This window comes from Hemiscyllium ocellatum, chromosome 36 (assembly GCF_020745735.1).
Source record: "Hemiscyllium ocellatum isolate sHemOce1 chromosome 36, sHemOce1.pat.X.cur, whole genome shotgun sequence".
Lineage (NCBI taxonomy): Eukaryota > Metazoa > Chordata > Chondrichthyes > Orectolobiformes > Hemiscylliidae > Hemiscyllium > Hemiscyllium ocellatum.
In genome coordinates this window covers 42221387-42247702 of record NC_083436.1, presented here as the reverse complement: position 1 = coordinate 42247702, position 26316 = coordinate 42221387, and the positions used below count along the sequence as shown (strand labels likewise).

The window sequence follows — 26316 nt, the reverse complement described above, 5'->3', positions numbered from 1 at the left end:
CTTCAGTGTTCCCTGTGGGTATTCTGCCCCTCGACTGTTGCATATGGTTTACAACTGCCTTGTTAATCCTCATTCAGCTTGAAAGCATAATTGAACACTGTGCTGTGACTATCTTCCTGAATATGTTATTCACAGACCCATTCTGTTACACTGGTTTGTGTTAAAAAAACACAATGTCCTACCCATTCAATTTAAACACACGAGATAAAGTGACTCGTGTTCCTTTGATAAGAATTTTCCAACTGTATTGTTCCCCTAACCAGCCTCTTATCTTCCACACTCCATAACTGAACTCAATGCCTGGTTAAACGATTAAACCTCTGCCATTGAAATTCCACCTGACACCAACTTCCATTCCAACTTCCACCTCCAACTCCATCCTCGCCCCTGGCCCAGCAGTGCCTCAATTCCGAAATTCCATTGTTCTTCTCTAATCCTTCCCTGGCTCCTCCTCTACCTATCTCTGGAGTCTCATTCATCCATTTAGACATCAGAAAGCTCATTTTAACCTTTGGTGAACTCTGTGCTCCACCAATTCTTGTGCACTCCCACTTTCAATCGCTAGACTGTAGGTGGCCTTCAGCTGCCTGGGTCCTATCTCTGGAATTTCCTTTTGAAGTCTCTCCATATCAGCCACTGTTCATGCTGTGCATGCCACATTGTGTGACATCTTCTGGGAGGACTGTGAAGAGATCGCTCCTCATTTCAGAGTTAAATGGCTGGCACTCCTTCCTGAGACACTACTGGTGACATTTCTTGGTTTCCAGCTACAGCCCCCTGCCAGCCCCTTCTGAATTTTGTACAGTTTAATGTGATCACCTCTCAATCTTCTCAATTTTGGAGTGGAGGCACTCAGCCTACCTCAGGGCTCATGTTCAGTAGAGTTTAGAAGGATGAGAGAGAACCTGATTGCAAGGTATCAAATTCTAACAAAGCTGGATAAACGGGATGCAGGGAGGACGTTTCCCTGGAATGGGGAGTCTGGAACCAGGGGACACAGTCTCAGGATACAGAGTAGGCCATTTGGACTAGATCAGAAAACATTCTTCACTCAGAGGCTGGTCAACTTGTGGAATTATTTACCGTAGAAGGCTGTGGAGGCCAAGTTTCTGAAAGAATTCAAGAAAGATTTACAAGGATATTTCCAGGAGTGGAGGGATTGAGCTATAGGGAGAGGCCGAATAGACTAGGGCTGTTTTCCCTGGAGCATCGGAGGCTGAGGAGTGACCGTATAGGGATTTATAAAATTATGAGGGGCATGGATAGGATAAATAGGCAAAGTCTTTTCCACAGGGAAGCTAAAGGGCATAAGTTTAAGGTGAGAGGGGGGAGATTTAAAAGGGATCTAAGGATCAACTTTTTCACGCAGAGGGTGATACGCATATGTAATGAACTGCCAGAGGAAGTGTTGGAGGCTGGTACAATTACAACATTTAAAAGGCATTTCGATGGGTGTATGGCCAAATATTGGCCAAGTCCTGGTAAGTGGGACTCGATTAATTTAGGATATCTGGTCAGCATGGATGAGTTGGACCAAAGGGTGCTGTACATCTCTATGACTCGAGAAAGAGATAGATACGTTTTTACATATTAAAGGCATCAGGGGATATGGGGAGAAAGTGGGACTATGGCATTGAGATATGACCTTATTGAATGGTGGAGAAAGCTCAAGGAGCCAAATGGCCGACTCCAAATAACCTCATTTCTACATTTCTATCAATCTTCATGGGGTTGAGTGCTTTGCCAGCATTTTATTATCTTCCTAATAATGCAGCAGACTGCTAACTGCTCCAAATGGATGGATTAGCATTAACACAACGAGGGCTCAGGTGAAGAGTCCAATGGTAATCCGCCAGCATTAGGAGCCAATTATTACTATGGTTTGTGAACCTTATTCTTGCCTCCTGTAGAGGTTTCAGGGCTGACCTTAATCTAACACAGCCACTGATGTTGGCCATGTCAGATTAGCTGAGCCATGTCTAACGGGCTCCATGATGGATTTCCATGAGGCTGCAGCTTTGTCAAGGTACTGCAAGGGCAGTTGGAACTCACTGCTTCCTCCTGCAACCTCATAATAAACATTGGCTTCCCTGATCCAAGCCCATTGCTTAACTGCTGTGGTGACTGAACATGACTTCTTAATTAGTTGGTAATTGTGGGGCAGGAGTGGGGGGGTGGGGGGGAGGGGGGGATGTAGCAGTGATGATGGTGAAAAAGGCAAATGGCATCAGAATGAACCATATTATCATCAATTCTTGTTTACACGACATCAGATTACATGGGGAAATGAAATATTTTAAACTAATTTCTCCTTCTTACTAGAGTGGGGGATGGAGAAACATAGAAACATGTAAAAGGAAGCAAGAGTAGGCCGTTTGTCCCATCAAGCCTGCTCCAGCACTCAGCATGATCATGGCTTCTACCTTGAAATAAACAAATTCTAACTACAAGTAAAAAGTAATGAACTTCAATATGTCAGTATTCAAATCAAAACTCTAAATCACCCTGATAAAACTCCCCCTACACTCACAGACAAAAAAAAAATTGGTGTTATGGGTGGAGGGAAAGATTGGGAAGCAGTTCAATGGTCCCTGTCCTTGACTCCTGCTGTTCCTCAATCCTCCTTCTCCAGGTATTTTCACTAGTTTGCAAGAGGCAAAGGGTGACTAGTTCACATTTACAAAAGTCTCTGACTTATATAGGTTAAATGGCCAAAGCTTGCAGTAACCAATGAGAGAAATAAACTGGCTCTTTTCACATTTGAGGTACTTTTTAAACTGTAACTCCTTCCTTTTCAGAGGTCCAATGGCTTCTGAGTAATTATTCACAGGCACAACCTGGGAGCCAATCACATAGATGTTGGCAGGCAGAAGGTCTTTGTCATCAATAGCCGTTTACCATTCCCCAGACCAATCAGCTCCTTGTTGTTGGCTGAATCACACTCTGTACCCATTCCCAGGCATCACCTTGTCCAGTATTTAAGGAGGAGAAATAAGTTGAAATTATTTCATTTCCCCATGTAATCTGATGTTGTGCAAACAAGAGTTGATGGTAATGTGGTTCATTCTGATGCCATTTGCCTTTTTCACCATCATCACTGCTATACACCCCCCCCCCCCCACCCCACTCCTGCCCCACAATTACCAACTAATTAAGAAGTCATGTTCAGTCACCACAGCAGTTAAGCAATGGGCTTGGATCAGGGAAGCCAATGTTTATTATGAGGTTGCAGGAGGAAGCAGTGAGTTCCAACTGCCCTCGCAGATACCTTGACAAAGCTGCAGCCTCATGGAAGTCTATCATGTATCTGTCTGCTGCATTACTAACCTCTCTCTGGAAGCAGCAGTATAAACAGAACATGCAATGAGTGTCAGGTAACTTGCTTTTAAAAGGGCAGTTATATTACAACAGTCCTTGGCTTTCAAAACAGTTCTTTTCCCATTTCTGTCCGCAATCCAAGATACAGACAAATAAAAAGTTATGGCCTTTAGACAAATGGCTTGTGAAATACCGTGGCGTTTCTATGTCCTGACCTTAAGAGATATTACTGATTCCTGGCAATGCTACAATTTCAATTTTCAATGAGAAGGACAAAAATATTCAGTGAACTGTCTTGCTGCTGAATTGTAAAATGAATAAAATAACACATGTCGCAGGTTTAGCTGATTAAGTACTGGGTAAAATTCTGAAATCACCTAGGATTTTATGCAGAGGAAGAGGTTTCCAAATATCTAACCTTATAAATGCAAATGAATATTAAAATTTTTATGAAGCACATTTCATTATATGGCCTGTTAAGCAGTCTATAAAATGTCTTACTAGCCTTGTAATTTATTCAGTGCTGATTTTGTTATATTGAAAACGAATCCACAAGCATGGTCCCTCTGGTCTCACCTATACCACTGTTTACCTTTATATCTTTTCTTTCCTCAGTTTTTTCCCTCTTCTCTAAATGGGGAGATTCTGATTATAGAATTGTTATGGTGGAGCAGAAGGCCATTTGGCCCATTGTGTCTGCTGTCCAACAAGCATTATTACTTCATAGAATCCCTACTTTGTGGAAACAGGTCATTCAGCCCATCGAGTCCACACTGATCCTTCAGACAGCAGCCATCCAGACCCCCCAGCCTACCACCCCACATTTCCCATGGCTAACTCGCCTAGCCTGCATATCCCCAGACACTAAGGGCAATTTAGCATGGCCAATCCACATAATTTGCACATCTTTAGACTGTGGGAACACACTGGAACACCCGGAGGAAACCCATGGAGGAGAATGTGCAAACTCCACACAGACAGGCGCCCGAGGCTGGAATCGAGCCTGGGTCCCTGGTGCTGTGAGGCAGCTGTGCTAACCACTGAGCCACTGTTGTACCATTGGCCTGCTTATCCCCCATATCCTTGCACATTGTTTCTTTTCAGGTAATTATCTAAATCCCTCTTGAATGCTTCAATTGACTCTTGCTCCACTATACTTCCAGACCCAAACCATTCATTGTATTTTCTTACATCAAATTAGCTATGTTTTTGAATTCTAAAACAAAGTGTCAGTCAGTGGGCAACAAATGGAGACTATGGTGTTGTGGTAATGTGATTGGACTAATACTCCAGAGACCCTGGCTAATGTTCTGAGGCCATGGGTTCGAATCCCACCAAAGCAGATAGTGAAATTTGAATTCACTAAAAAATATCTGGAATTGTCTAATGGTAACTGCTGTCAGATTGTTGTAAAAATCTAGACAAAAGAATTACAGATGCTGGAAATGTGGAACATAATCAGAAATTGCTGGAAAATCTCAGCAGGTTTGGCAGCATTTAATAAGAGAAATCAAAGCTAAAGTATCGGGTCCAGTGACTCTTCCACAGAATGTTCTGAGGAAGAATCACCGGACTAGAAACATTCTCTCTGATTTCTGTTTTTGTTGTAAAACTCTGTCTAGCTCAGTAATGTTCTTTACTGAGGGGATGAAAACTGTCTGTTGTTATGCAGCCTGCCTACATGTGACTGCAGACCCACAGCAATGGGATTCCTGTCTTGGCAACTAGGAATTGGCAAAATGTTGGCCTAGCCAGTGATGCCCACATATTGTGCACTAATAAAAGAAGGACGATGAGTGAGGTTTGGGATCAAATTAAAAGACCAGTATTGATATTGTCAAGAATTGTAAAATCAAAGTGGTTAGCTGGAGTTAAGATACAGGCTACCCTTGTTCTAAATGAACTTTGGAACAGGCTTGAGAGTTGATGTTTCAGGCCTTCCTGATGAAAGGCTTATGCCCGAAACGTTGACTCTCCTGCTCCTCGGATGCTGCCTGACCTGCTGTGCTTTTCAAGAGCCACATTTTTCAACTCTGACTCACCAGCATCTGCAGGCCTCACTTTCTCTCAACAGGCTGGGGGGCCAAATGTTGCCTTTCATATGTTACTTCAGAACATTGTCACTTCCACGAAGTTTTGTTTTTGTCTCATAACCATAGCTAAGTTGATGTTTCTATTACAGGATCACCCGGCACCAGGTTCCTATGAAGTGCACAGGTCCTACGAGAGGACACAAGGCAGAGGATACAACACCACGAGTGAATTTGCATGCAAATCTTTCCTGACTACTGTACCACGGAGTGTTAAGATAGCTCGGCAGAGTGCAGATGAACCTGGTATGTTTGAGGGCAGGTTCTGAACAGCGTGAGTCATTATTTTACACTTCAACCTGTACATATAATGCAGTCAGTCCATCTCTAATATGCAGCATCATGATGAAGTGAGGATCAGTATTCCTAACTCTTCCCATTACCTCTTGCCAGTAACACTTCAGTAACAGTGCTGACTTAGTCTATTAAGTTTTCACTTCATACAGTTAGTACAGAGGAACCTCGACTATCTGAATATTGTATTATCCGAAGGAGATCTCAACATCCCGATAAAAATGTTACATAAAAGAACTGTTTCAACCCTGATCGCATTTTTTGTTTCCAGGTAAAATGTTTAAAAACGATCTCGGCTCACTGAAATGCTGCTGAAAAGCCTTGGACAGTCCAGGCACTGTCTCTAAATGAGTGATCTCCTGCCCTCTCTCTCTCTCTCCCCCCACACTTCTCTGGGAACTTGTTAAAACATTGTGTGTGTGTGTATGCGTGTGTGTGTATGCGTGTGCGTGTATGCGTGTGCGTGTGTGCGCGCGCGCTGTTTGGAGACTTACCCCACAAAGGCAGCGGCAGTCTTAGGGTTGGTTTACAGTCCGGCTGCCCCGGGCAGGGATGCAGACGGGGTTCGGACGGTGGGTGGGGATGGATGGGGGTGTGGGGTTGGGCGGGGGTGGGGTCCGGACAGGGGGCACGGTGTGGACAGGGTTGGGAGTGGGCGGGGGCAGGGTTGGAGTGGACAGGGTTTGGGGTGTGCAGGAGAGTGGGGTGGAATGGATGGGGTTGGGTGGCGGTGTCTCGCGTACAGTGTGCTTTTGCCTAGTCTCCTGAATGGGGAGCAGACTTCACAGAAAGCTCCAAGTCCCAAAAGAAATCAATTAACCGAATAATCAATTATCTGAATGAAATAGTGCCCGCCCATCTTGTTCGGATAATCGAGGTTCCTCCGTAAGTAAAATCTAAAGTGAACATTCTCCCTGATGGTGAGTCCACTGTCACTGCCATTATAGAATAGAATCCCGACAGTGTGGAAACAGGCTCTCTGCCCAACAAGTCCACACCAACTCTCCGAAGAGTAACCCACCCAGACCCATTCCCCTCCCCTACTACTCTACATTTACCCCTGACTAATGCATCTAATCTACACATCTCTGAACACTCTGAGCAATTCAGCGTGGTCAATTCACCTAACCTGCACATCTTTGGATTGTGGGAGGAAACCGGAGCACCTGGAGGAAACCCACACAGACACGGGGAGAATGTGGACACTCCACATAATTGGCTCAGTGGTTAGCACTACTGCCTCACAGCACCAAGGACCTGGGTTCGATTCCAGCCTCAGGTGACTGTCTGTGTGGAGTTTGCACATTCTCCCTGTGTCTGCGTGGGTTTCCTCCAGGTGGCACAGTTTCTTCCCACAGCCCAAAGATGTGCAGGTCAGGGTGGATTGGCCATGTTAAATTGTCCATAGAATCCAGGGATGTGCAGGTCAGATGGGTCAGCCATGGGAAATGCAGGGTTACAGAGATGGGGTGGGATGCTCTTTGGAGAGTTGGTGTGGATTCAAATGGCCTGCTTCCACACTATATGAACACAGTTTCATGTCACTATTGCTTCTTTTACTGGTCTATGTCCTCTGGCTTCTAACCCTTCCAGGAATGGGAATAATTTCCTGGAATGGGATAATCTCCAGGAATGGGAATAATTTCCTGGAATAGGATAATCTCCAGGGATGGGAGTAATTTTTGGGAATTTAAGTAATTACTCAAAAGCAGGAAATAGTCATCTTGTGTACGTGTGGAAGGGACTCTTTGTTTGTTTTCGAGGCTCCTAAAAAAATTGTTTAGGTTCATTGTTGGTGCAATGTTTTTTTTAGTTCTCTTTGGGGTTGCAGATCTTCTCTTTTGCCCATCAAATGGATAGGTTCAGGTCCAGTGTCCACCCAACAACTTCATGGAAGCTGGGTCTGCCTGGCAGGTAAAAACTGAATACTGATGGGGCCATTATTGCCGATATTGAATTTGTGTAACATTTCCCCATTCAGCTGGATTAATCAGAATGCGTCTTTTCAGACACGGCATCCATTTTAGGAAACCGTGTTTTGTGTCAGGGTTCAGTGATAATGTTAATGCAAAGCAACACAAATAGTAAAACCATTGGACGCATTGCAAACACTTAGCTGCTACACAGCATGTGGTTGTTTAAAGAAATCACATTAACTGGCCTGTCTAATGAGAGTTTGTAACAGCAGCTACACTGAGCTGAGAAAAGGGGAAAAGGAAAGCTTCTTTAGCCCTGCGCTTTGTAATTTATAAAAATCTGTATTATGTGTCATTAACTTTCCCTGATTAATTTAATAGAGTTCTAACTTTGAATCCATTCAACAGTCCGTGCATAAATTTGTTCAAAACTGTGCTTATTTCCAAAATTGAAGTATTTGCAAGTATGCAATGGGGGAGGGGGGCTATCAAATGGAATTTAGGCAAGGAGGGAAGCATTGCTGCATCTGTACATAGCATTAGTGAGACCACATCTGGAGTATTGTTCATAAGTTCATTAGATATAGGGTCAGAATTAAGCCATTCGGCCCATCGAGTCTACTCTGGCATTTGATCATAGCTGACATACTCCTCACCCCCATTTTCCTGCCTTCGCCCCATGATCCTTTAACCCATTACTAATTAAAAATCTGTCTAACTCCTCCTTAAATTTACTCACTGCCCCTGCATCCACCCGACTTTGGGGTAGCAAATTTCACAGATTCACAACCCTTTGGGAGAAAAAATTTCTCCTCAACTCTGTGTTAAATTTGCTACCTTTATCCTAAGACTATGACTTCAAAATTTGTGCACAATTTTGGTCCCCTTATTTGAGGAGGTATGCAGTTGCATTGGAGGCAGTTCAGAGGAGGTTCATTGGATTGATTCCAGAGATGAGGGATTTGTCTTTCAAAGGGAGATTGAACACTTTAGGCTGATACTCTCTGGAGTATGAGAGGCGATCTCATCGAGCTGTATAAGATGCTGAAGGGGATTGACAAAGTAGACATGGAGAGGATGTTTCCTCATATGAGGCAATTTAGAATGAGAGTCAAGAGTGTGGTGCTGGAAAAGCATAGCAGGTCAGGCAGCATCTGAGCTGCAGGAGAATTGACATTTGGAATTCTGATTATTATTATTATAAAAAATATTATTTAGAATTAAAAATATTCTTTGAGTGGGAACCTAGTGCAGAACTGACAATAGGCAGATCACAAGAAAATGAGGAACCTTGAATTAGAATGTCCAATTTAGCACTTGTCTCTAAAATACTTCTCCTCTCTAATGAGACAACAGCCCTATGGTCCACTAGGACTACGGTGATTCTGTCTTTACTTTGTGCTGGGAGCTATTTAGTTAATGCATACTGCATCCTTACCATAAAGCAACAACCTTTGTCTTAAACCAGTACTTGACCAAAATGACCTAAGTTCTCCCTAGGCATGGGCTTTTAGATTTTACTCCATTACAGACACTATCTCGATACAAAATGTCAAAATGCTCACATCAGTAGATCAAGGCTGAGGACATTTTAGGTTTGTAATTCTTCTAGCAACTTCAATATCATATCTTCGTACAGTGCACTTTAGATTATGGCAATGACTTTTATTTGATTCAGTCCAGACTTTTGGTTTTGAATTTCTGCCAGTCCTACAACACAGAAGAAAATAAATGTTTTTGTTTCCTGTCCACACTCTCTCATGCAATTATCTGCAGCTAGAGGTTTGCTGGATCAAAATCCTGGAGCTCCCTCCCTAACAGCATTGTGGGTTTACTTACACCACACGGACTGCAGTGGTTCAAGATGGCAGCTCACCCCCACCTTCTCAAGGGCAATAAGGGTTGGGTGACAAGTGCTGGCCCGGCCAATGATGCCCATGTCCCATGAAAGAATGAAAAATAAAAGAATATTTTAACTTCTTCAGGAAGAACAAAGGATAAGCCATGCAACGGGTTATAAGGTAAACTCGGGCAGAACAGATATTGCTGGAGGGGCTAGGGTGACATGAGTGTTGCCATGGAAATAATACCTTGTTCACTCATGTCTTTTCCTGACCTGGCCTACATGTGACTCCAGACCCACAGTGACGTAATTGATTCATAACTGTCCTCTGGATAAATAGAGATGGGCTATAAATGCTGGCCTAGCTACGATGCCATGACCACTCTTAAATATATCAAGGAATATATCTGATGCTAAATAATATTGTTGTACTGCAATGTATTTTCTAAAAGACTGACCAATTGCATTGGTTCACAGAAAGGTCAGTGTTCAATAATATGCAAATATGTCAGAGCAGAGGAGAGGAACATAACATGCTTTGTCAGCACATTCTTCACATTATTCCCATTCACAGTTGTGAAAATGGAAAATGGGAGAAATTTCCTCAGCCAGAGGTGGGCGACCCTGTGGAATTCTCTGCCACAGAAAGTGGTTGAGGTCAAAACATTGAATGTTTTCAGGAAGGAGTTAGGCATAGTTCTTAGGATAAAGAGATCAAAGGGAATGGGGAGCAAGTGGGAACATGGAACTGAGTTGGATGATCAGCCATGATCATATCGAATAGTAGAGCAGGCTTGAAGGGCCGAATAGCTGACTCTAGCTCCTATTTTCTACGTTGCTGTGTTTCTATTGGGGTGCCCTAGCAAGCTAAATTTCAGGCAGTATTGATGTAATGGTACCATAATCTACCAATTCCTTGTCTTAAGTCATATTTTGTTTAGAAGGAATGTATTAACATAGGAACAGGGAGTAGGCCATTCAGCCTGTCAAACCAGTACCACCCTGCCATTAGATCAGGGCTGATCATCTATATCAACTCAAATTCTCTTTGTTCCAGTTATAGACACTGGATGTCACGTTTCTGGTAAGTGTCATCAATTCATAAACCAAAATCAACTTTGTACTTTGGGAAAGTGAATTTAACTTGAGGCAGGGGTCTAGAGAGGGACATAAAGCTTACTAAGGTCACTGCCTCTCATTGGGTTGATAGGAATTGAATTGTTTCCTGATGTTTTTGTACCACTCACTTGTGACTCTTTGACACCATCCTCATCCATTTGTGAGTGGGGTAGTCAAATCTCATATTAATTTTCATTCACTGAACCTGTCTGGCTGTACGTGGATTTGGATGCATTGGCTCTATCTCAACTGCCATTTGACTGCAAATTAGCAACGTTTGGAAGACCGAATGGTGATCTCCTGGAGGTCTTGACAGAGTGGATGCTGGGAGGATGTTTCCCCTGGCTAGAAAGTCGAGATTTTTTTTTGCTTCAAACATATACTTTATTCATAAAGGTACCTTTATAAATACATAGTCATAAATTAAGTTTGGTTCTCTCCAGTAGACTATCAAGAAAACAAACCAACATTGAATTTGACTCTATCCCAACAGATCAAAGACATCTCTTACATGAACCAGACTATATTTACATACATTTGAGACATCAGAAGGAGCCGATAGCTGAACAGACCCTCATTTACCTTCAGCAGGAAGACCTCAGACAGTGGTCTTACCCCACTGCGCCTTGGCAGCAGCTGCCCCAAGCTTTAGTCCCTTCCTCAGCACTTAGTCCTGGACCTTGGAATGTGCCAGGCTGCAGCACTCAGTCAGGGTGAACACCTTGCTCTAGAACACCATCAAATTTCAGGAAGACCACAGAGCGTCTCTCACCGAGTTGATGTACTTCCAGGAGCAGTCGATTTTTGTCTCGGTATGCATCCTGCGGAACAGACCGTACAGCACAGAGTCCCGCGTCATGGAGCTGCTTAGGACGAACCTCGACACAAACCACTGCATTTCTCTCCAGATTTACTTTGCAAAGACACATTTCAGCAGGAGATGTGTGACAGTCATTATCCCCCCCGCAGCCACTTCAAGGACACCGTGTGGTGGTGCAGGCTGACCGGGCATATGTGAAGGATCTCACAGGCAGTGCCCTTCTCACCACCAGCCAAGCAATATTTTGGTGCATGGGGGGAAGATCTGGTGATGAGGCATTCTGCCAAATGACTTTAACCGTATGCTCAGGGAACTACTGCTACGGGGTGGTGGGGAATGGGGAGGTCAAAGTCACCGGATAAAAGGTTGACTGTTTAGGACTGAGATGAAGAAGTCATTTCTCACTCAGAGGATTGTGAATCATTATGGCTGCCTATCCCAGAGAGCTGTGAATGTGCAGTCATTGAACATATTGCAGACAGCTATCAATAGACTTTAGAGCATTAATGGGAACTGCAAGTTATGGGTATTGACTAGGGAAGTAAAGTTGAGATAGAGAACCAGACATGATCTTATTGGACAGTGGAATGGGCTCAAGATGCTGTACAGCTGCTGCCTGCTTCTAGATCTTGTCTTCTGAACAGGAATGATCATTCCAATACAATTTCTTTGTTTTCCTCAGAGGTAGGATGTCATTTAAAGTATCACTTTGTTTTTGGAAATCTGATGAAATCTGGAACTGTAAGTGACCACAGATGCAACAGGGACTTGGGCATCGATGAAGGGTCGGGGAAGGGGGGTTTCTGTTCGGAAATAAATGGTTCAATGGAATTATTTCTTTTAGGCTAAACCTCCACGTTTACTATTATTAGAAATTTGAAATCACATACTCCAACAATGTCATTGGTTCTTTTGTTTTTCTGAGCTCACGTGAGCTGAATACGTCACCTTGTGTCCGAATCTCCCAATCTGTGATTACTTTATGTCACGTTTTTCCGCCTGTTCATTGTTGAAACATTGTTTGGAAATAAAGAGAAAAGTTAACGACGGCTTTAAATTTTGATGATGGTACAGTAGTTGGATTGTATCATCACATGTATCTGGGTTCAAAGGGTCAATCTCTGTGTATTTTACAATGATGTGCTATTAATGCGCTATTAGGTAAGAATTGAGACATGACCACAACAGTAAGCAGATGGTAAATGAGCTGCTATTGTGTCCTTAATGATACATATTAAAGTGAGTTTAACCACTTTAGCTGTGCTGACTGATTGGATTCTTCCATTAAGGAGCAGTGCAGACTGAATGACGACAGCTGTAGAAAACCATTAGTTGTTGCATCTATTTGTCAGTTTACTGTTTGCTTCAGAAGGCTTGCCTACTCTCTTCTGGAATTATTGAGTAGGCTACCGTGTAATTAAATGCTCAATCTCGTTTTCTCTTTGCTGAAAAATACCATTTTTGCACAGTCTGGCAATTGGAAAGACTAGCACCAGGCAGAACCTGGGAATCTCTGAGTACTTTGCATTAACCCTTAGATAGCATGCAAGCTTCTGTTATTTGTTGTAGACTGCAGTGACACATTTAATGTGCGAGTTCTGTTTCCTTTCTCACAATTCTGCCAGCAGTGACTATACTTCAAAAATGCATCACTATCTCTGAAGTTCTTTGGGACATCCTACAGCAATAATAGATGCTAAAGAATTGCAAATACTTTTTCACAATCTATTCATAGCATCTGTAGTTGAGGAGATAGTAGAGATTGAAACTTGCACATATTCCACACAGTTAAAGGCAGTGTTTTGATACACACAATTGGTGGAACATGATGCTGGTAGAGACAGTGTATATAATTGGCTGGTGGGGTCCTCACCTCTGAGTCAGGAGAACTCAGTTCAAGTCCCACCTGCTGCAGAGGTCTGTCATTATACATATAACTTTGGAAGAGGAGTCATATTGATCTTGGAAACATTAACTCTGATTCGTTCTCCACAGATGTTGCTGGACTTGCTGGGTTTCTTCAACATTTTCTATGTGTGTCTTATAGGTTGGTTAAAGATTTGTGTAATCCATTGAGAATGTATTGGGTGGACAGTGTGTCATCTCCTCCCAATTAAATCGGAAGGTCAAAGATTCCTACCTCTAGTCTCATTGTGGCCCTTAAATTTGCAGCAGATCTGGTAGATGGTGCATACTACAGCCACAGTGTGTGGTGGTTGAGAGAATGCAGATTTGGGATACTGGAAGGGATGCTGCTTGAACCTGGATGGTGTTGAGCATAACACCTTAACATTCGTGAAATTCTAAAAATATCTCCCGAAAACTCAACACTTTTCTCTTCCCTCTTTCGGTCACTCCTTAAAACCCATCTGTTTGAACAGTGCTGGTTACCTGCCCGATACCTCTTTATGTAGCATTGAATATTGTCCAATTACTCTGCTGTGAAACACCTGATTACAATTCACTATGTCAAAGTTGCCATATAAATGCAAGTTGTTAGCATTATTGTTTGCATAATTGTATCATCTTTGCAAATGACTTGTGTCGTTGTAAATGGATTTGCATTGGAGCTGTGTACTTTATAAATAGTTTCCTTTTGAATAACAGACCTTGATGTTTGAGTGTGGTTCAATACTGCTAGAGCCACGCTGACAATTTTACATTTGACCTCCTCACATTGCAGGGTGTGAAGAAATGAAGAAGAGCATCAAAAACATAACATGAGGGAAGATTCCAAATTGCTGTCCTATCAGAGAGCTTTCTGTGTCATTTTCTTTCAAAACTTGTGTTGAAAAGAATCCTTACAGTATGAAAGCAGGCCATTCAGCCCATTGAGTCCACACTGACCCTCCGAAGAGCATTCCACCCACACTATATCCTATCCCTGTAACTCTGCATTTCCCCATGGCTAACCCACCTAGCCTGCACATCCCTGGACACTATAGGCAATTTCCCCATGGCCAATCCACCTAACCTCCATATCTTTGGACTGTGGGAGGAAACCAGAGCACCCGGAGGAAACCACGCAGACATGGGGAGAATATACACATAGACAATCATCCGAGAGAGAAATCGAGCCTGGGTTCCTGGCTCTGTGAGGCAGTAGTGCGTCCCACTCAGCTACCGTGCCATCCAGAAAGGTCTGGCGTTTATGGAGCAATTTCCCCAAACTCAGGGTATTCCAATGTGATTGACAGCTAATGAAGTACTTTATGACTTGGTGAATGTGGCCATTTTTATAATGCAGGCAAGCAATTTGTACACAGCAAGATCTCCGAAACAGCAACATAATGGTGTCTCAGCAATCTGATTTTTAGTGATGCTGAGAGTGACTGTTAGCCAGGCCACCAGTTTAACGCACCAGCTTTTCTCCAAAACAGTGTATGGGATCTTCTATGCCCACTTAAGAGGGCAGCTGGGGCCTTAGTTTTACAATCTTGTCCAAAGACACATTGAGATGAAAACTTTGAATTAGTGCATTCAAGTTGGGTCCTCAGACTGGAAGGGGCACTTTCAGAGTTTATAATCTCCAGGTCATCAGTCCTTGTTCCTTTCATTTATTCCAAAGCATCAGAGAAGGATACAGTCCGACATGATGGCAGCCATCTGTTTGTGGATCACAAGGACGTTATTCTGCCTGTTGTGCCTGAAAGAACTATCCACTCTCTGCCAAGTTCTTTTTTCCCCAATGCCTGTGATTTTTGTTTCTCTTCAGATACTTATCTGAAGTCTTCATTGAAAATTATTGCCACCTCCACGGGTTCAGGCAGGACGATCACAGCAACTCTTTGCCTGAAATTGTTTATCCTAATGTCCCTCTAGTTCCAGAGAGGGTTTTGTCTGCCTCTTCTGAGAACGAGTTTCCATTGGACATCTTACATTCATACAGCATCCCAGGATGTCCCACGGCTGCTTATTACTGAACGAATTACTTACAATGCTTGAAACAATCCATCAACCTCCCAATGTAAGTTGAGTTATCCTGACCATGGTGTTCCTAACTTGTCAAACTGTTTTACTTCTGCTTAATGTTTTGCTTTGTATAAATTTATTTGGGCTCTCTCTGCTACATTACCTATTTAAAATTCAAATTCAAACGCAGAAGCGTTAGCTGAAAAGAAAAGCTTTAGCCTCAGTTAGTGAGCACTCGCCTTGTTATTTATTGTAACCAGTGGGTTGTAACTTGGAAATTAGAGGCAGGCACTTCTTAGAAGGCAATAAAGTGTCAAGGAACATTTATAACTCCATGACTTATTGTAATATTGGGCCATCTGCAACAGAGTCAGGAAAGGTAGATACAAGCTGTCTCATTGTCTACGTGTGAGGAGAGTCAGTCACGGTTCGTATTCTAATCTAGACTCCACAGGACAGGATTGGAAGTTAAAGGAAGGAAGATTTACATTTACATAGTGCTGTACACAATCAAAGCACATGTCATTCAATGAAGTATTCTTGGATTCTTGTAAAGCAGGACATGTTGGGGTAGTGGAAATATTCGAGTAAAAAGTGAGGTCTGCAGATGCTGGAGATCACAGCTGAAAATGTGTTGCTGGTTAAAGCACAGCAGTCAGGCAGCATCCAAGGAACAGGAAATTCGACGTTTCGGGCCAGAGCCCTTCATCAGAAATCATATTCCTGATGAAGGGCTCTGGCCCGAAACGCGAATTTCCTGTTCCTTGGATGCTGCCTGACTGCTGTGCTTTAACCAGCAACACATTTTCAGTAGTGGAAATATTGTTGAATCTGTGATCCCAAGACGCAGGCTAAGCCTGTGGCCCAGGCACAGGTTCAAATCCCACAATGGGAACAGGTGAAATTTAAATTCGATTTATAAATCAGGAATATAAATCTTGTCACAGTGATGGTGGTCATTATGTCACTTTTAAAATCTCATCTGGTTCACTCGTTTCTTTCGGTAAGGCAACATTTAGCCCTTCCCAGGTCATATTACCGTATAGTCATCGAGCTGTACAGCATAGAAACAGACCCTTTGGTCCAACTCATCCATGCCGACCGGTCTAACCTGCGCTTGATTGCAGACCAACAGCAAAGAGGCTGACTCTGAACTGCCCAGTGAAATGGCCACACAGTTCAAGTGTGATGAGGACAATGCTGGATATTCCAGTGATGCCTACACTGTAAATAAAAATAAATTTGCTGACAACAGAGCCTGTCAATCTGATTATGACAAGATAGCCTGTTTTTAATCATCCTGACTGAGGGATAAATATTGGTCAGGACACTGGAACGGGGTGGAGGATTGGCTAGGAGTGGTGGGGAGTTACAGTTGCTCCCCTGTTGTATTAACAAAAACAATAGGGTCTGTTACACCCAGCTCCAAAGAGCAAAGAGGGTTTCAGTTTAACACTACATATGAAAGATGATGCCTCCACTGTGTAGCATTTCCTCAGTACTGCAAATTAGCGAGGTTTTTGTCCTTGCATCTCTGAAGTGGGTCTTGACCACACAACCTTCTCCTTCAGAAGTGAAAGCATGACCAACTGAGCCATTTGTGAATAAACAGAACTGTAATTGTCTGAACCGATTCCATTGTTCAGTTACCTGGTAACACTCACGTGTGGTTTTCACCCCTGGGTAACATCCATTTGGACAAAGAAACTGCAGCTGATTAGTACCTCGGGTGAGGGCTTAAGTCTTAACTCCTTCTTAAAAACATTCAATGTTTTGGCCTCAACCACTTTCTGGGGCAGAGAATTCCACAGTCTCCTCACTCTCTGGGTGAAGACAAGTCTCCTCATCTCAGTTCTAAATGGAGTACTCTATATCCTTAGCCTGTGACACCTTGTTCTGGACTCCCAGGTGTTTATGCTGTCTAGTCCTGTTAGAATTTAATTATTTCTGAGAGATCTCCCTCACTCTTCCAAACTCCAGTGAATATAGTCCCAACTGATCCAGTCTCTCTTTATCTGTCTGCCATGCCATCCCAGGAATCAGTCTGATAAACCTTCACTTCATTCCCTTCATAGCGGCACAGTGGCACAGTTGTTAACACTGCTGCCTCACAGCGCCAGAGACCTGGGTTCAATTCCCGACTCAGGCGACTGACTGTGTGGAGGTTGCACGTTCTCCCCGTGTCTGCGTGGGTTTTCTCCGGGTGCTCCAGTTTCCGCCCACAGTCACAAAGATGTGCGGGTCAGGTGAATTGGCTAAATTGCTCGTAGTGTTAGATTAGATTAGATGAGATTACTTACAGTGTGGAAACAGGCCCTTTGGCCCAACAAGTCCACACCGACCCGCCGAAGGCGCAACCCACCCAGACCCCTACATTTGCCCCTTACCTAACACTAGGATATGGGTGGGTTGCGCTTCGGTGGGTCGGTGTGGACTTGTTGGGCCGAAGGGCCTGTTTCCACACTGTAAGTAGTCTAATCTAATCTAGCCAGGAAATCCTTCCTCAGATAAGAAGGTCAAAATTAGACGCAATACTCAAGGTGTGGTCTCTCCATGGCCCTGTACAATTGCAGCAAGACATCCCTGCTCCTGTACTTGAATCCTCTCACTATGAAGGCTGATGTGCCATTTGTTTTCTTCACTGCCTGCTGTACCTGCAGGCTTACTTTCAGGGTGCAAGGACACCCAGGTCTGCTTGCACATTCCCCTCTTCCCATTTATAGCCGTTCAGGTGGTCTGCCATCCTGTTGTTGCTCCCAAAGTGGATAACCTTACCTTTATCCACATCATTCTTTGTCTGCCATGCGTTTCCCCACTCATTCAACTTGTCCAAATCACGCTAATGCATCCTCCTCAAAGGGTTGTGTAAATCCAGAATGTTCTTTCATAAAAGGCATTTGGACGGGTAAATGAATAGGAAGGGTTTGGAGAGATATGGGCCGCGTGCTGGCAAATGGGACTAGATTGGGTTGGGATATCTGGTTGGCATGGACGGGTTGGACCAAAGGGTCTGTTACCATGCTGTACATCTCTATGACTCTATAATCTAAAAGGCTGTTGATACTGTGGGGTTGATTGAAAACTTCCCGACAGGAATTGATAGATTGTCATTAGGCAAGGAGACTAATGTCCATGGACCCGAGGAACTGGATGGAATGGAGATGTAGGTTAGCCTCAATGAATGGAGTGGGCAAGCTGAAGAGACTGAATGTCCTCCCCCTCCTCTGCAATTTCTTTCAATAACTTACCCTTTGGTTACCTTGTGGCAGCTGTCTCCAGGGATCTGAAGGCTGGGGAACATCACCATGGTGAATACTGTGTTAGTTTTACAACCCTCCCCCACTCCATCACAATTTTCTGTACCTGCATAAATAACAACCAATGACTTCCAACTTGTTCCCAAAGCCATGGAAGACCCAGTGAAAAAATTAGATGCCAGCAAATCTAATTAATGCACACCCCTGAGAGTTAAAAGCTGTATTCAGATTCCATTAATGGAAGCACAGAGGCTACATTTGCCCTGCCCTTTCATCTGTGGATGTGGATTCCATATAGCCTTCAGAAAGAGCAAGATGATCTAGATTTATGATCACAAACTCAATGGAGTGACTGGCTCCCTTCTGCTCCAGTCGATGATTTGCCAAGGAAGGAAGGGTGGGATGGGGATTTGAGGTTCTGCTCCATGTGGGCTGTGCCGATGACCCAGGGAGCATAGATGGCACTGTGGCTGTGCCCTCTGTGTCTCTTTGAAGAACATCTCAACTTGAACTGGTATGAATAGTTAAAGATGGTCGAAGCGATATATCATCACAAATCCAGTCGGTGAATCATACAGTAGGAGGACAGTTGGCCCACCATCTCTTTGCCTGCTTTTTGAAAGAGTTAACTGATTTGTTGTATTTCCCTTGCTCTTTCCCTGTGGGCCTGCAAATCTTTCCTTTTCAAATGTAATTCAATATTCAATTTCCTAAGTTACTGTTGAGTATCCCCCATGGCACGTTCAGGCATCACGTTCTGGATCATAGCAATTCACTGCTGAAAGAAAGTCTCTTTGTTTCTCCAGCGATCATCCTAAATCTGGGTCCTTTGGCTACTGATCCCTCTGCCAATACGAGAGTTTGTCCTGTTTTCCTCCACCCAGACTCTTTCTGAAATGGAAACTCCTCCGTTCAATCGTTTTTTAATCTTCTCTTCCCTGGGGTGGGGGAATAAACCTGACTTCTCCAGTCTCTCCACATCACTGAAGTCCATCAAAGCTGGTAGCAATCTGGTAAATCCACTCAAACAGATGCTTTTTTCCCCTCTAAATAAAGGGTTCCTATAATTGTAATATTTTAGAAACACCTACATTTTGGACAAATATGCCCCTGCTTTGATCTATTGATCCATGAAAGAAATAACAGCTTATTGTGTTGGAGGATGGTTATTATATTCTGCACACAGCTCTGTAATCCCTATCCAGGAATGTCATCAACTATTTCCTCCACTTTTAACCACAGTGCCCATTCAATTACTGACAGATTGAACGTTGCAGCTGCTGAACTTAATGACTGTTATTGGCATCTCTTCCTTACCTGTCTGCAGATATATTTTATTGGCTAGAATTGACTGGAGGCAATGTGGCTATATAAGAATGAATGGGAAAAAGACCATGATGCTGTGACAGCTCTGCTAGGCTATACCCTAGTAAATCTTAATAATACTTCATATTTTCCACTGACAGGACAGTAACATGATGAACCTGCAGGCAATGTACCACGTGGAGTGGGTTTGAGTAGATTCCAGGCTTAAAGAGTAGTGGAGAACTCCAAGAACAGTCTGAGGCTCCTTTCTTCAGAGAAGAGTAGTCCTCACCGAGGTGTTTAAAATTACACGGGCCTTTTATTCGTTGTAATTGTGCTTGGCACCACATTCAGGGGCCTTAAAAACAAAATAGTCACAAATAAATCTAATCATGAGAAAGTTGTTTTATTGCAGAGAGTGGTGAGAATGTAAATTCAGTACTGCAGGAGTCACAGATGGGAATGGGCATGGGGAAGACAAACAAAACTACGTGAGGGAGAAAGGAATGAAGGGATACAATGGAGGGTTGAGAAAAGAGAGAAGTGAAATGAGGCTCATGATAGGCCTGTTTTCGTGCTGTAACGCCACTGTAGTTCTTTTAAAAAAGCAACCAATCTTTGAGCAACTTAAGTTGGGGAAGTACAAAAGGGAACAATTAGAGGAGTACAGGTATCTCAGAGAGGAGGACGTTATAGATACAGGGAATATTAGAGCAGGAGTAGGCCATTCAGCCCCTCATGCCTGCTTTGCTATTCTAGATCACCTACCTCAATGCCAAAATTCTGCACTACCCCCAGATCCCCCCCCATCTGTAAGTCTGACACTCTTAGTCTTGATCATACCCAGGGACTGAGCTTCTCCAGCCCTCTGGGATAGAATATTTCAATAACTCACCATCCTCTGAGTGAAGGGGTTCCTCCTCATCCCCATTCAAAACAGTTTGCTTTTAGTGTGAGACTGTGTCCCTGCCTCTAGACCCCAGAGGCAGGGAAAAGCATTCTTCCTGCATCTGCTCTAGCCCTTTCCGAATGCTGTATGTTGAAACAGGAATCGAATGCTTTAATGACTTTGCCAAATACAGTCATTCCATCCGCAGCACATTGTCTGACAGCAGCAATGCCACTGATTGTGTACAACAATACACTGACCTAGTCCTTATGTGACCCTTTAACAAAAGGCAGGAGACTGCAGAGCCATTGATGCCAATTTATCACAGTGCTGAAAATGTGTTGCTGGTTAAAGCACAGCAGGTTAGGCAGCATCTCAGGAATAGGGATCATCTGCAGACCTCATTTTTTACTCGCCAATTTATCATAATCAGGACTTTTGCTATTTTCTTGTGGGTTGGACAAAGGTAAGAGTTTCTCCATTATTGAATTATTTTCAGCTCAATTATTCCAATGTTTCCCAGCCTATTTGTTGGTGTTGTGATTTGATTTACTGTGTACCGAAGTACAGTGAAAAGTTTTGTGTTGCAAGCAGTGCAGGCAGATCACAGCAAACAAGGACATACAGATCATAGGGTGCTTAGGCAGATACAACGTTGCCCTGCAACATTAGTAGGATGACCTTGAATTTAGGTTTAAAAGTGTAGAACAGAATAAGGCCTACTGTAGAGAGTTCACAAGGAATTGCCTGGTATAGGTGCCATCTTGTTGTGTGTGACGATGGTGTCACTTTAACAAGGTTATTGTGTCCTTGAGTTTTTTTTTAAGAGAGGTCGTAAAGGCAGAGATGCTGCAATGTCTGGGATAGAGCCGAGTTTAACAATGGCAGGGGAGTGGCTAGTTCTCCCAGTTCAGGATTTTTAAAGTTTATTTTAGCTGTAATAATGAGAAGCTTCAGCAGATGATTCTTGACTGGCTTCTCTCTCTGAAACCTCTCCTACCTGTGTTTAAATTTCCCTTTTGCCAAGGGGTGTGCTTATGGGTTGTTAAGGGAATTGGAACAGCTCCTTAGTTATATTATTACATTGCGTTGGTTGAGTTTTCAAATAGTTAAGTTATTCTAAATTCTGTTCTCTTTTGTTTGTGTTTCAACTGTAGCGATTAAATAAAATCTGATTTGCTTAGAGCCGAGTGGTTTAACATCTAACATTAATTCTCACCTACCATAGGTCTGCATGTGTTTGTGCAACTTCTCCACTTCTGGGTTTGGATCAATGGGTGGTCCTCATGGCTTCACTTCAGGTTCCATGGGTCTGGTCACTGTAGCCATCATGTAGTAATGTGAGATCTGCAGTATTGTGAGTGCAGTATTGTGACTTTATTGAACATACCCATACATAGATAATGGTAGGACAGTATCTTGTATCTGGACCCAGGTTCCATACCATCTCACACCAGGATGACACAGCTCCGTTTGTGAATCTGCAAAGGTTCTACTTAGAGTAAGGGTCTAATTCCCTACGCTGTACAGCTTGCTAGGGACGTCACAGAAGGCAGTTAATAGTCAACCTCAATTTGGAGAGTTTGGGGTTACATTTAGGCAAGGTAGGATTTTATAACAACTGATGATGATTAATATGGTCACCATTACTGAGACTAGCTTTTAATTCAAGATTTATTAATTCAATTTAAATTCTGTGGTGGGATTTGAACCAGGGACCCTGGAGTTTTAGTGGGGCTTTAGATTAGTCGTCCAATGATGTGACCACTGTGCCATCATATACCTGTATTCTGTGTGTGTGTGGGTCTATGTGGCTGTGTATTGTGTTGTGTGTGTGTTTTATGTGTGTGTGTGTGTTATGTGTGTGTGTGTGTATTGTGTTATGTGTGTGTTGTCTCTGTGTGTGTCTCTGTGTGTCAATATGAACATGTGTCAGTTTAAAATCCAGTGGTGAATCACTTAGACATCTGTTTGAGTGAAAACTGTTTACAGACAAAGACATTAATTTTATTATTACTTTCATATTTTGTGCTATCTGCATTTCAACAATCTCCCTTGTGTTTCAGAGTATTATACAGTTTCCACAAACCTCTCAACAGCTTTTCTGCATGGTCTGAAAACTTTGTGGATGTTTTTTGGTGCATCAATAAGTCTCTTATTGGCTGCTAAGAGTGAATTTATTTTCAAATCTGGATGACTAATTGAATTGCTTCCAATCAAGTGTTAAAAGGACTCATAATTGTAAAGCTCAAGGCAGGCTGAGCTATTTCTGCTTGCTGTGATACTTTCAGATAATCTCCCAGAGTCCGTAGGGGAATACTTGACTCACACATCCAGCTAGCTGTCTTCAATCAAACCCACTTGGATATCTTTACAAAAAAATTGCTATGGATGAAAGAAAGTTTAAATAGCTATCATCACATAGTTTCAATTTCTTCCATGCACATAACATACTCACCAAATGGTTAGTTTGATAAGTTTGGCATGAAAGAAGTCCGGAAGGAGTAAACTGATTTTTTAAAATAAAATATGGATTCTTAGTTAGTAGTGTTATTCATTAAATGCCTCTGCATTATTAATCCAGTAAAATAGTCCCAATGCTACTGTGCCCAAGGGAAAGGTTATCCCGTCTGTTAGATACTGAAACCAATCTTGTTTAAATTAAACAAGGGTTCACAGATTTGAGTATTACGATTCCTGAGAAATATCAAAATAAAAGCAATTCAGAATTTATGCTGTGTAAGGGGCGAGTGCAGATGGTTGCTGATTGGTCCAGTCATTGCCAATGTAGTGAATGTATCTGGTAATGATAACTGACAATTAACAGCCAGTTTAAATTAACTCTAAAATCAGGCAGGTTGTCTCTGACCAGCAAGGCATTGTCCTGGGAAATGATCCAGAAGATGACTGTCATCTGTTTATTTGATTAAATTAAAACAGGCTGCAGTGTGCATTCACGTCCTTCCTCTCCATAAAGAACAGGTCCTGTGTATTCATACATATAGCTTCTAGTAGACATGAGTGTGCATCATGCTGCAAGTCTGACTCACAATGTTAAACTGGTTGTCAGCACAATTCTTTGTGCACGTTTGGGACTTTGCAGCAAATGCTGCCCAATCGCAGAATGACACCTCATGTTGGGCGGTGTGTTGTGAGCTTTGGTTGGCACAGTCAGTATCTTGGTTGCTGCAAACAGCAAAGGGACATACAGTTTGGGATAATCATTGAATTTATCTTGATGAGCACAAGGCAAAAAGCTGCAACAAAATGTGTCATCTTCCAGCAGTACTCAATTCTACACTACCAAACATATTTCAAAGGTTATTTATAGTATTTTATAAGGTGGAAAAAGTTTTCTGCATGATCTGTATGAGAGGGATATTTCTCTGCAAAGGAGACAGAATAATGGTTTGGAGTTTCTGTTCCATTTTTCTGGATCTCACTCAGCAATTCACCTGTAATCGGTGTAATTGGTGCCAAAGATGATGGAAGTTTACATTTACAAACAGAATTTTCGGCAACATTTTGTGAGACTTCCATTTTCGAAGTAAGCACCCTGACTTGTTCATTCATTCCAAGTCACTGGTGAGATGGAAACCAAGACACAGAGGTTCTGTTTGTGGAGAGAGTTTATTGATCTATTCGGTCTTATAACTCTAGTTTGATCAGTGATCCAAAAAGTGCTCTAATTCCATAATTGGATTGGTTCTTCATATATTTCCAGATTTTCCACTTTATTTCTCTAGCTCGGAATCCATTCTGTGTATAGAAACTTCGACAATAAGAGGGGACCATTTGACTCTTTGAGTCTGCTCCACCATTCAATAGGATCATGGCTGACCATCCAACTCAGGCCCCTGTTCCTGCTGCCTCCTTATACTCTTTGATCCCTTTAGCCCTAAGGACTATATCGGACTCCTTGAAAATATTCAATGTTTTAGCCTCAGCTGCTTTCTGTGGCAGTGAATATTGAACAGTCTCTGTACTGCGAGCTTGCTGATGTCCTGACTTCGTTTCGTACGTCAGTGCATGGAAAAATCCTGTTTGGAGAAATTATGACACTTTCAAAAATGTTAAGGGCATAGCACATCCCACCTAAAATGAAAGTTGGTCACAGGTCTTTATGAGGGGTTTGTTCAGCTTTCCTATATCCAGTGGGGTGCTTCCAGAAAGGCTTTGAAAAGCAAAGAAATTGCTCTGCTATGGCAAAGAGGAAGGACTTGGTGCTTTTCATAACTAACACAGTCAAGACTTAATGTGACTAGATTTATTAAAAGTGGAAACGTACAGAGTGATGGCAATGTAGTGGAAAAAGCAATTCAGTGAATGAAGAGGTGAATTAGGAGCTGGAATTCCTCACTTGGAATCATTTTAATCAGTTCATTGTTTTTGAGGGGAATTGCAACTTTCCCAAATTGGATGGGTTTGGGAGAATTGTGAGCATTATTAAAATTCAAATCCACCTTGAACCTCAGATGTTGGGTTTTAACTCCCCGATGTTTGGTGGTGGTGGTGGCGATGGGGGTGGGGGTTATGATTGGGGTGGGGTAATGGTGGGGGAGTAGGGTTGGTGGTGGTGATTGTGGTGACGTTTGGTGCTGGGTGTGGATGGCTATAGTGGAGGTGGGGTAGTAGGCATGGGGTGGTTATCAGGGGGGGTTGGGGAGGGGTAGTTGGGAATGTGCATTTAGATCAGTCAGATCAACCTTGAGCTTTTTCAGCAGCAGAGGAGGCTGAAAGAGTGAGTGGACTAATTCTCATGTTATTATCCACTAAGCTGGTACACTGTTTTTCCACCTTCTCCCAGTCCAATTGAAAATTCCACTGCCAGTAACTATCATGGCCTTTATTCTCTGATCTCAGTTCACCTTTTGTTTTTCTGGCTGTTCCTGTTCTCTGGCACCACTTCTGTTTGAAACAACATCCACATCAGATTCAATGGAATTCTCTTGAAAGAGTCTCTTTAAAATTTAAAGTCCACTTGCTCAGCTCATCATGAATTTTACAGATTGGCTCAAAGCTACTTCAAAGACATGCGCACAGAAAATAAATTTCTGGCACAGGTTGAAAAAAAGACAAGCAATAGTGAAAAGCTCTTTCAAAGACTCCGTGACTGAGGGAATACTGAGATTGTGGAATGGAACTTTGTGGGAGGCAGGTTCGATTGAGTCTTTCAAAAGGGAGTTTGTTGTTGAAGGTACAAGGTTATGGGAGAATGGGGGAGAATGGCACAAATGTGATGCTCATTGGGAGAGGGTGCTGACATGATGGGCTGAATGGCCTCGTTTGGTGCTGTAACAGTTCTGAGAAGAAGTTTCTCGAACATATTGAGGCAACTGGAAATCACCATGCAACCTGCTTTCAGAGAACTGTCTGGAAACCCATAGAACATTCTTCGTTCACCTTCAACTGCATAAAGCATTTTATCTGACTGGAACTGCTTCTGTCTTCCTGGCTTTGATGCTGTGACTCACTCCTGCCACTGTTCAGGCACCAACGCCTCTGAATGCTTTTCTGAGTAGATCTTGTCTTTGTTACCTCTTTGTATCGTCT

The 26316-nt window shown here is 42.8% G+C and overlaps 1 protein-coding gene across 1 annotated transcript in view; it reads left to right on the top strand.

Annotated features, from left to right (window-relative positions):
- stpg2 (sperm-tail PG-rich repeat containing 2) overlaps positions 1–26316 on the top strand; it is a 239847-nt gene that overhangs the window by 176531 nt on the left and 37000 nt on the right. The window contains exon 10 of the mRNA XM_060851462.1: positions 5501–5654. Within this exon, the coding sequence (XP_060707445.1) occupies positions 5501–5654 (154 nt within the window). The remainder of the gene's footprint in view (positions 1–5500; positions 5655–26316) is intronic.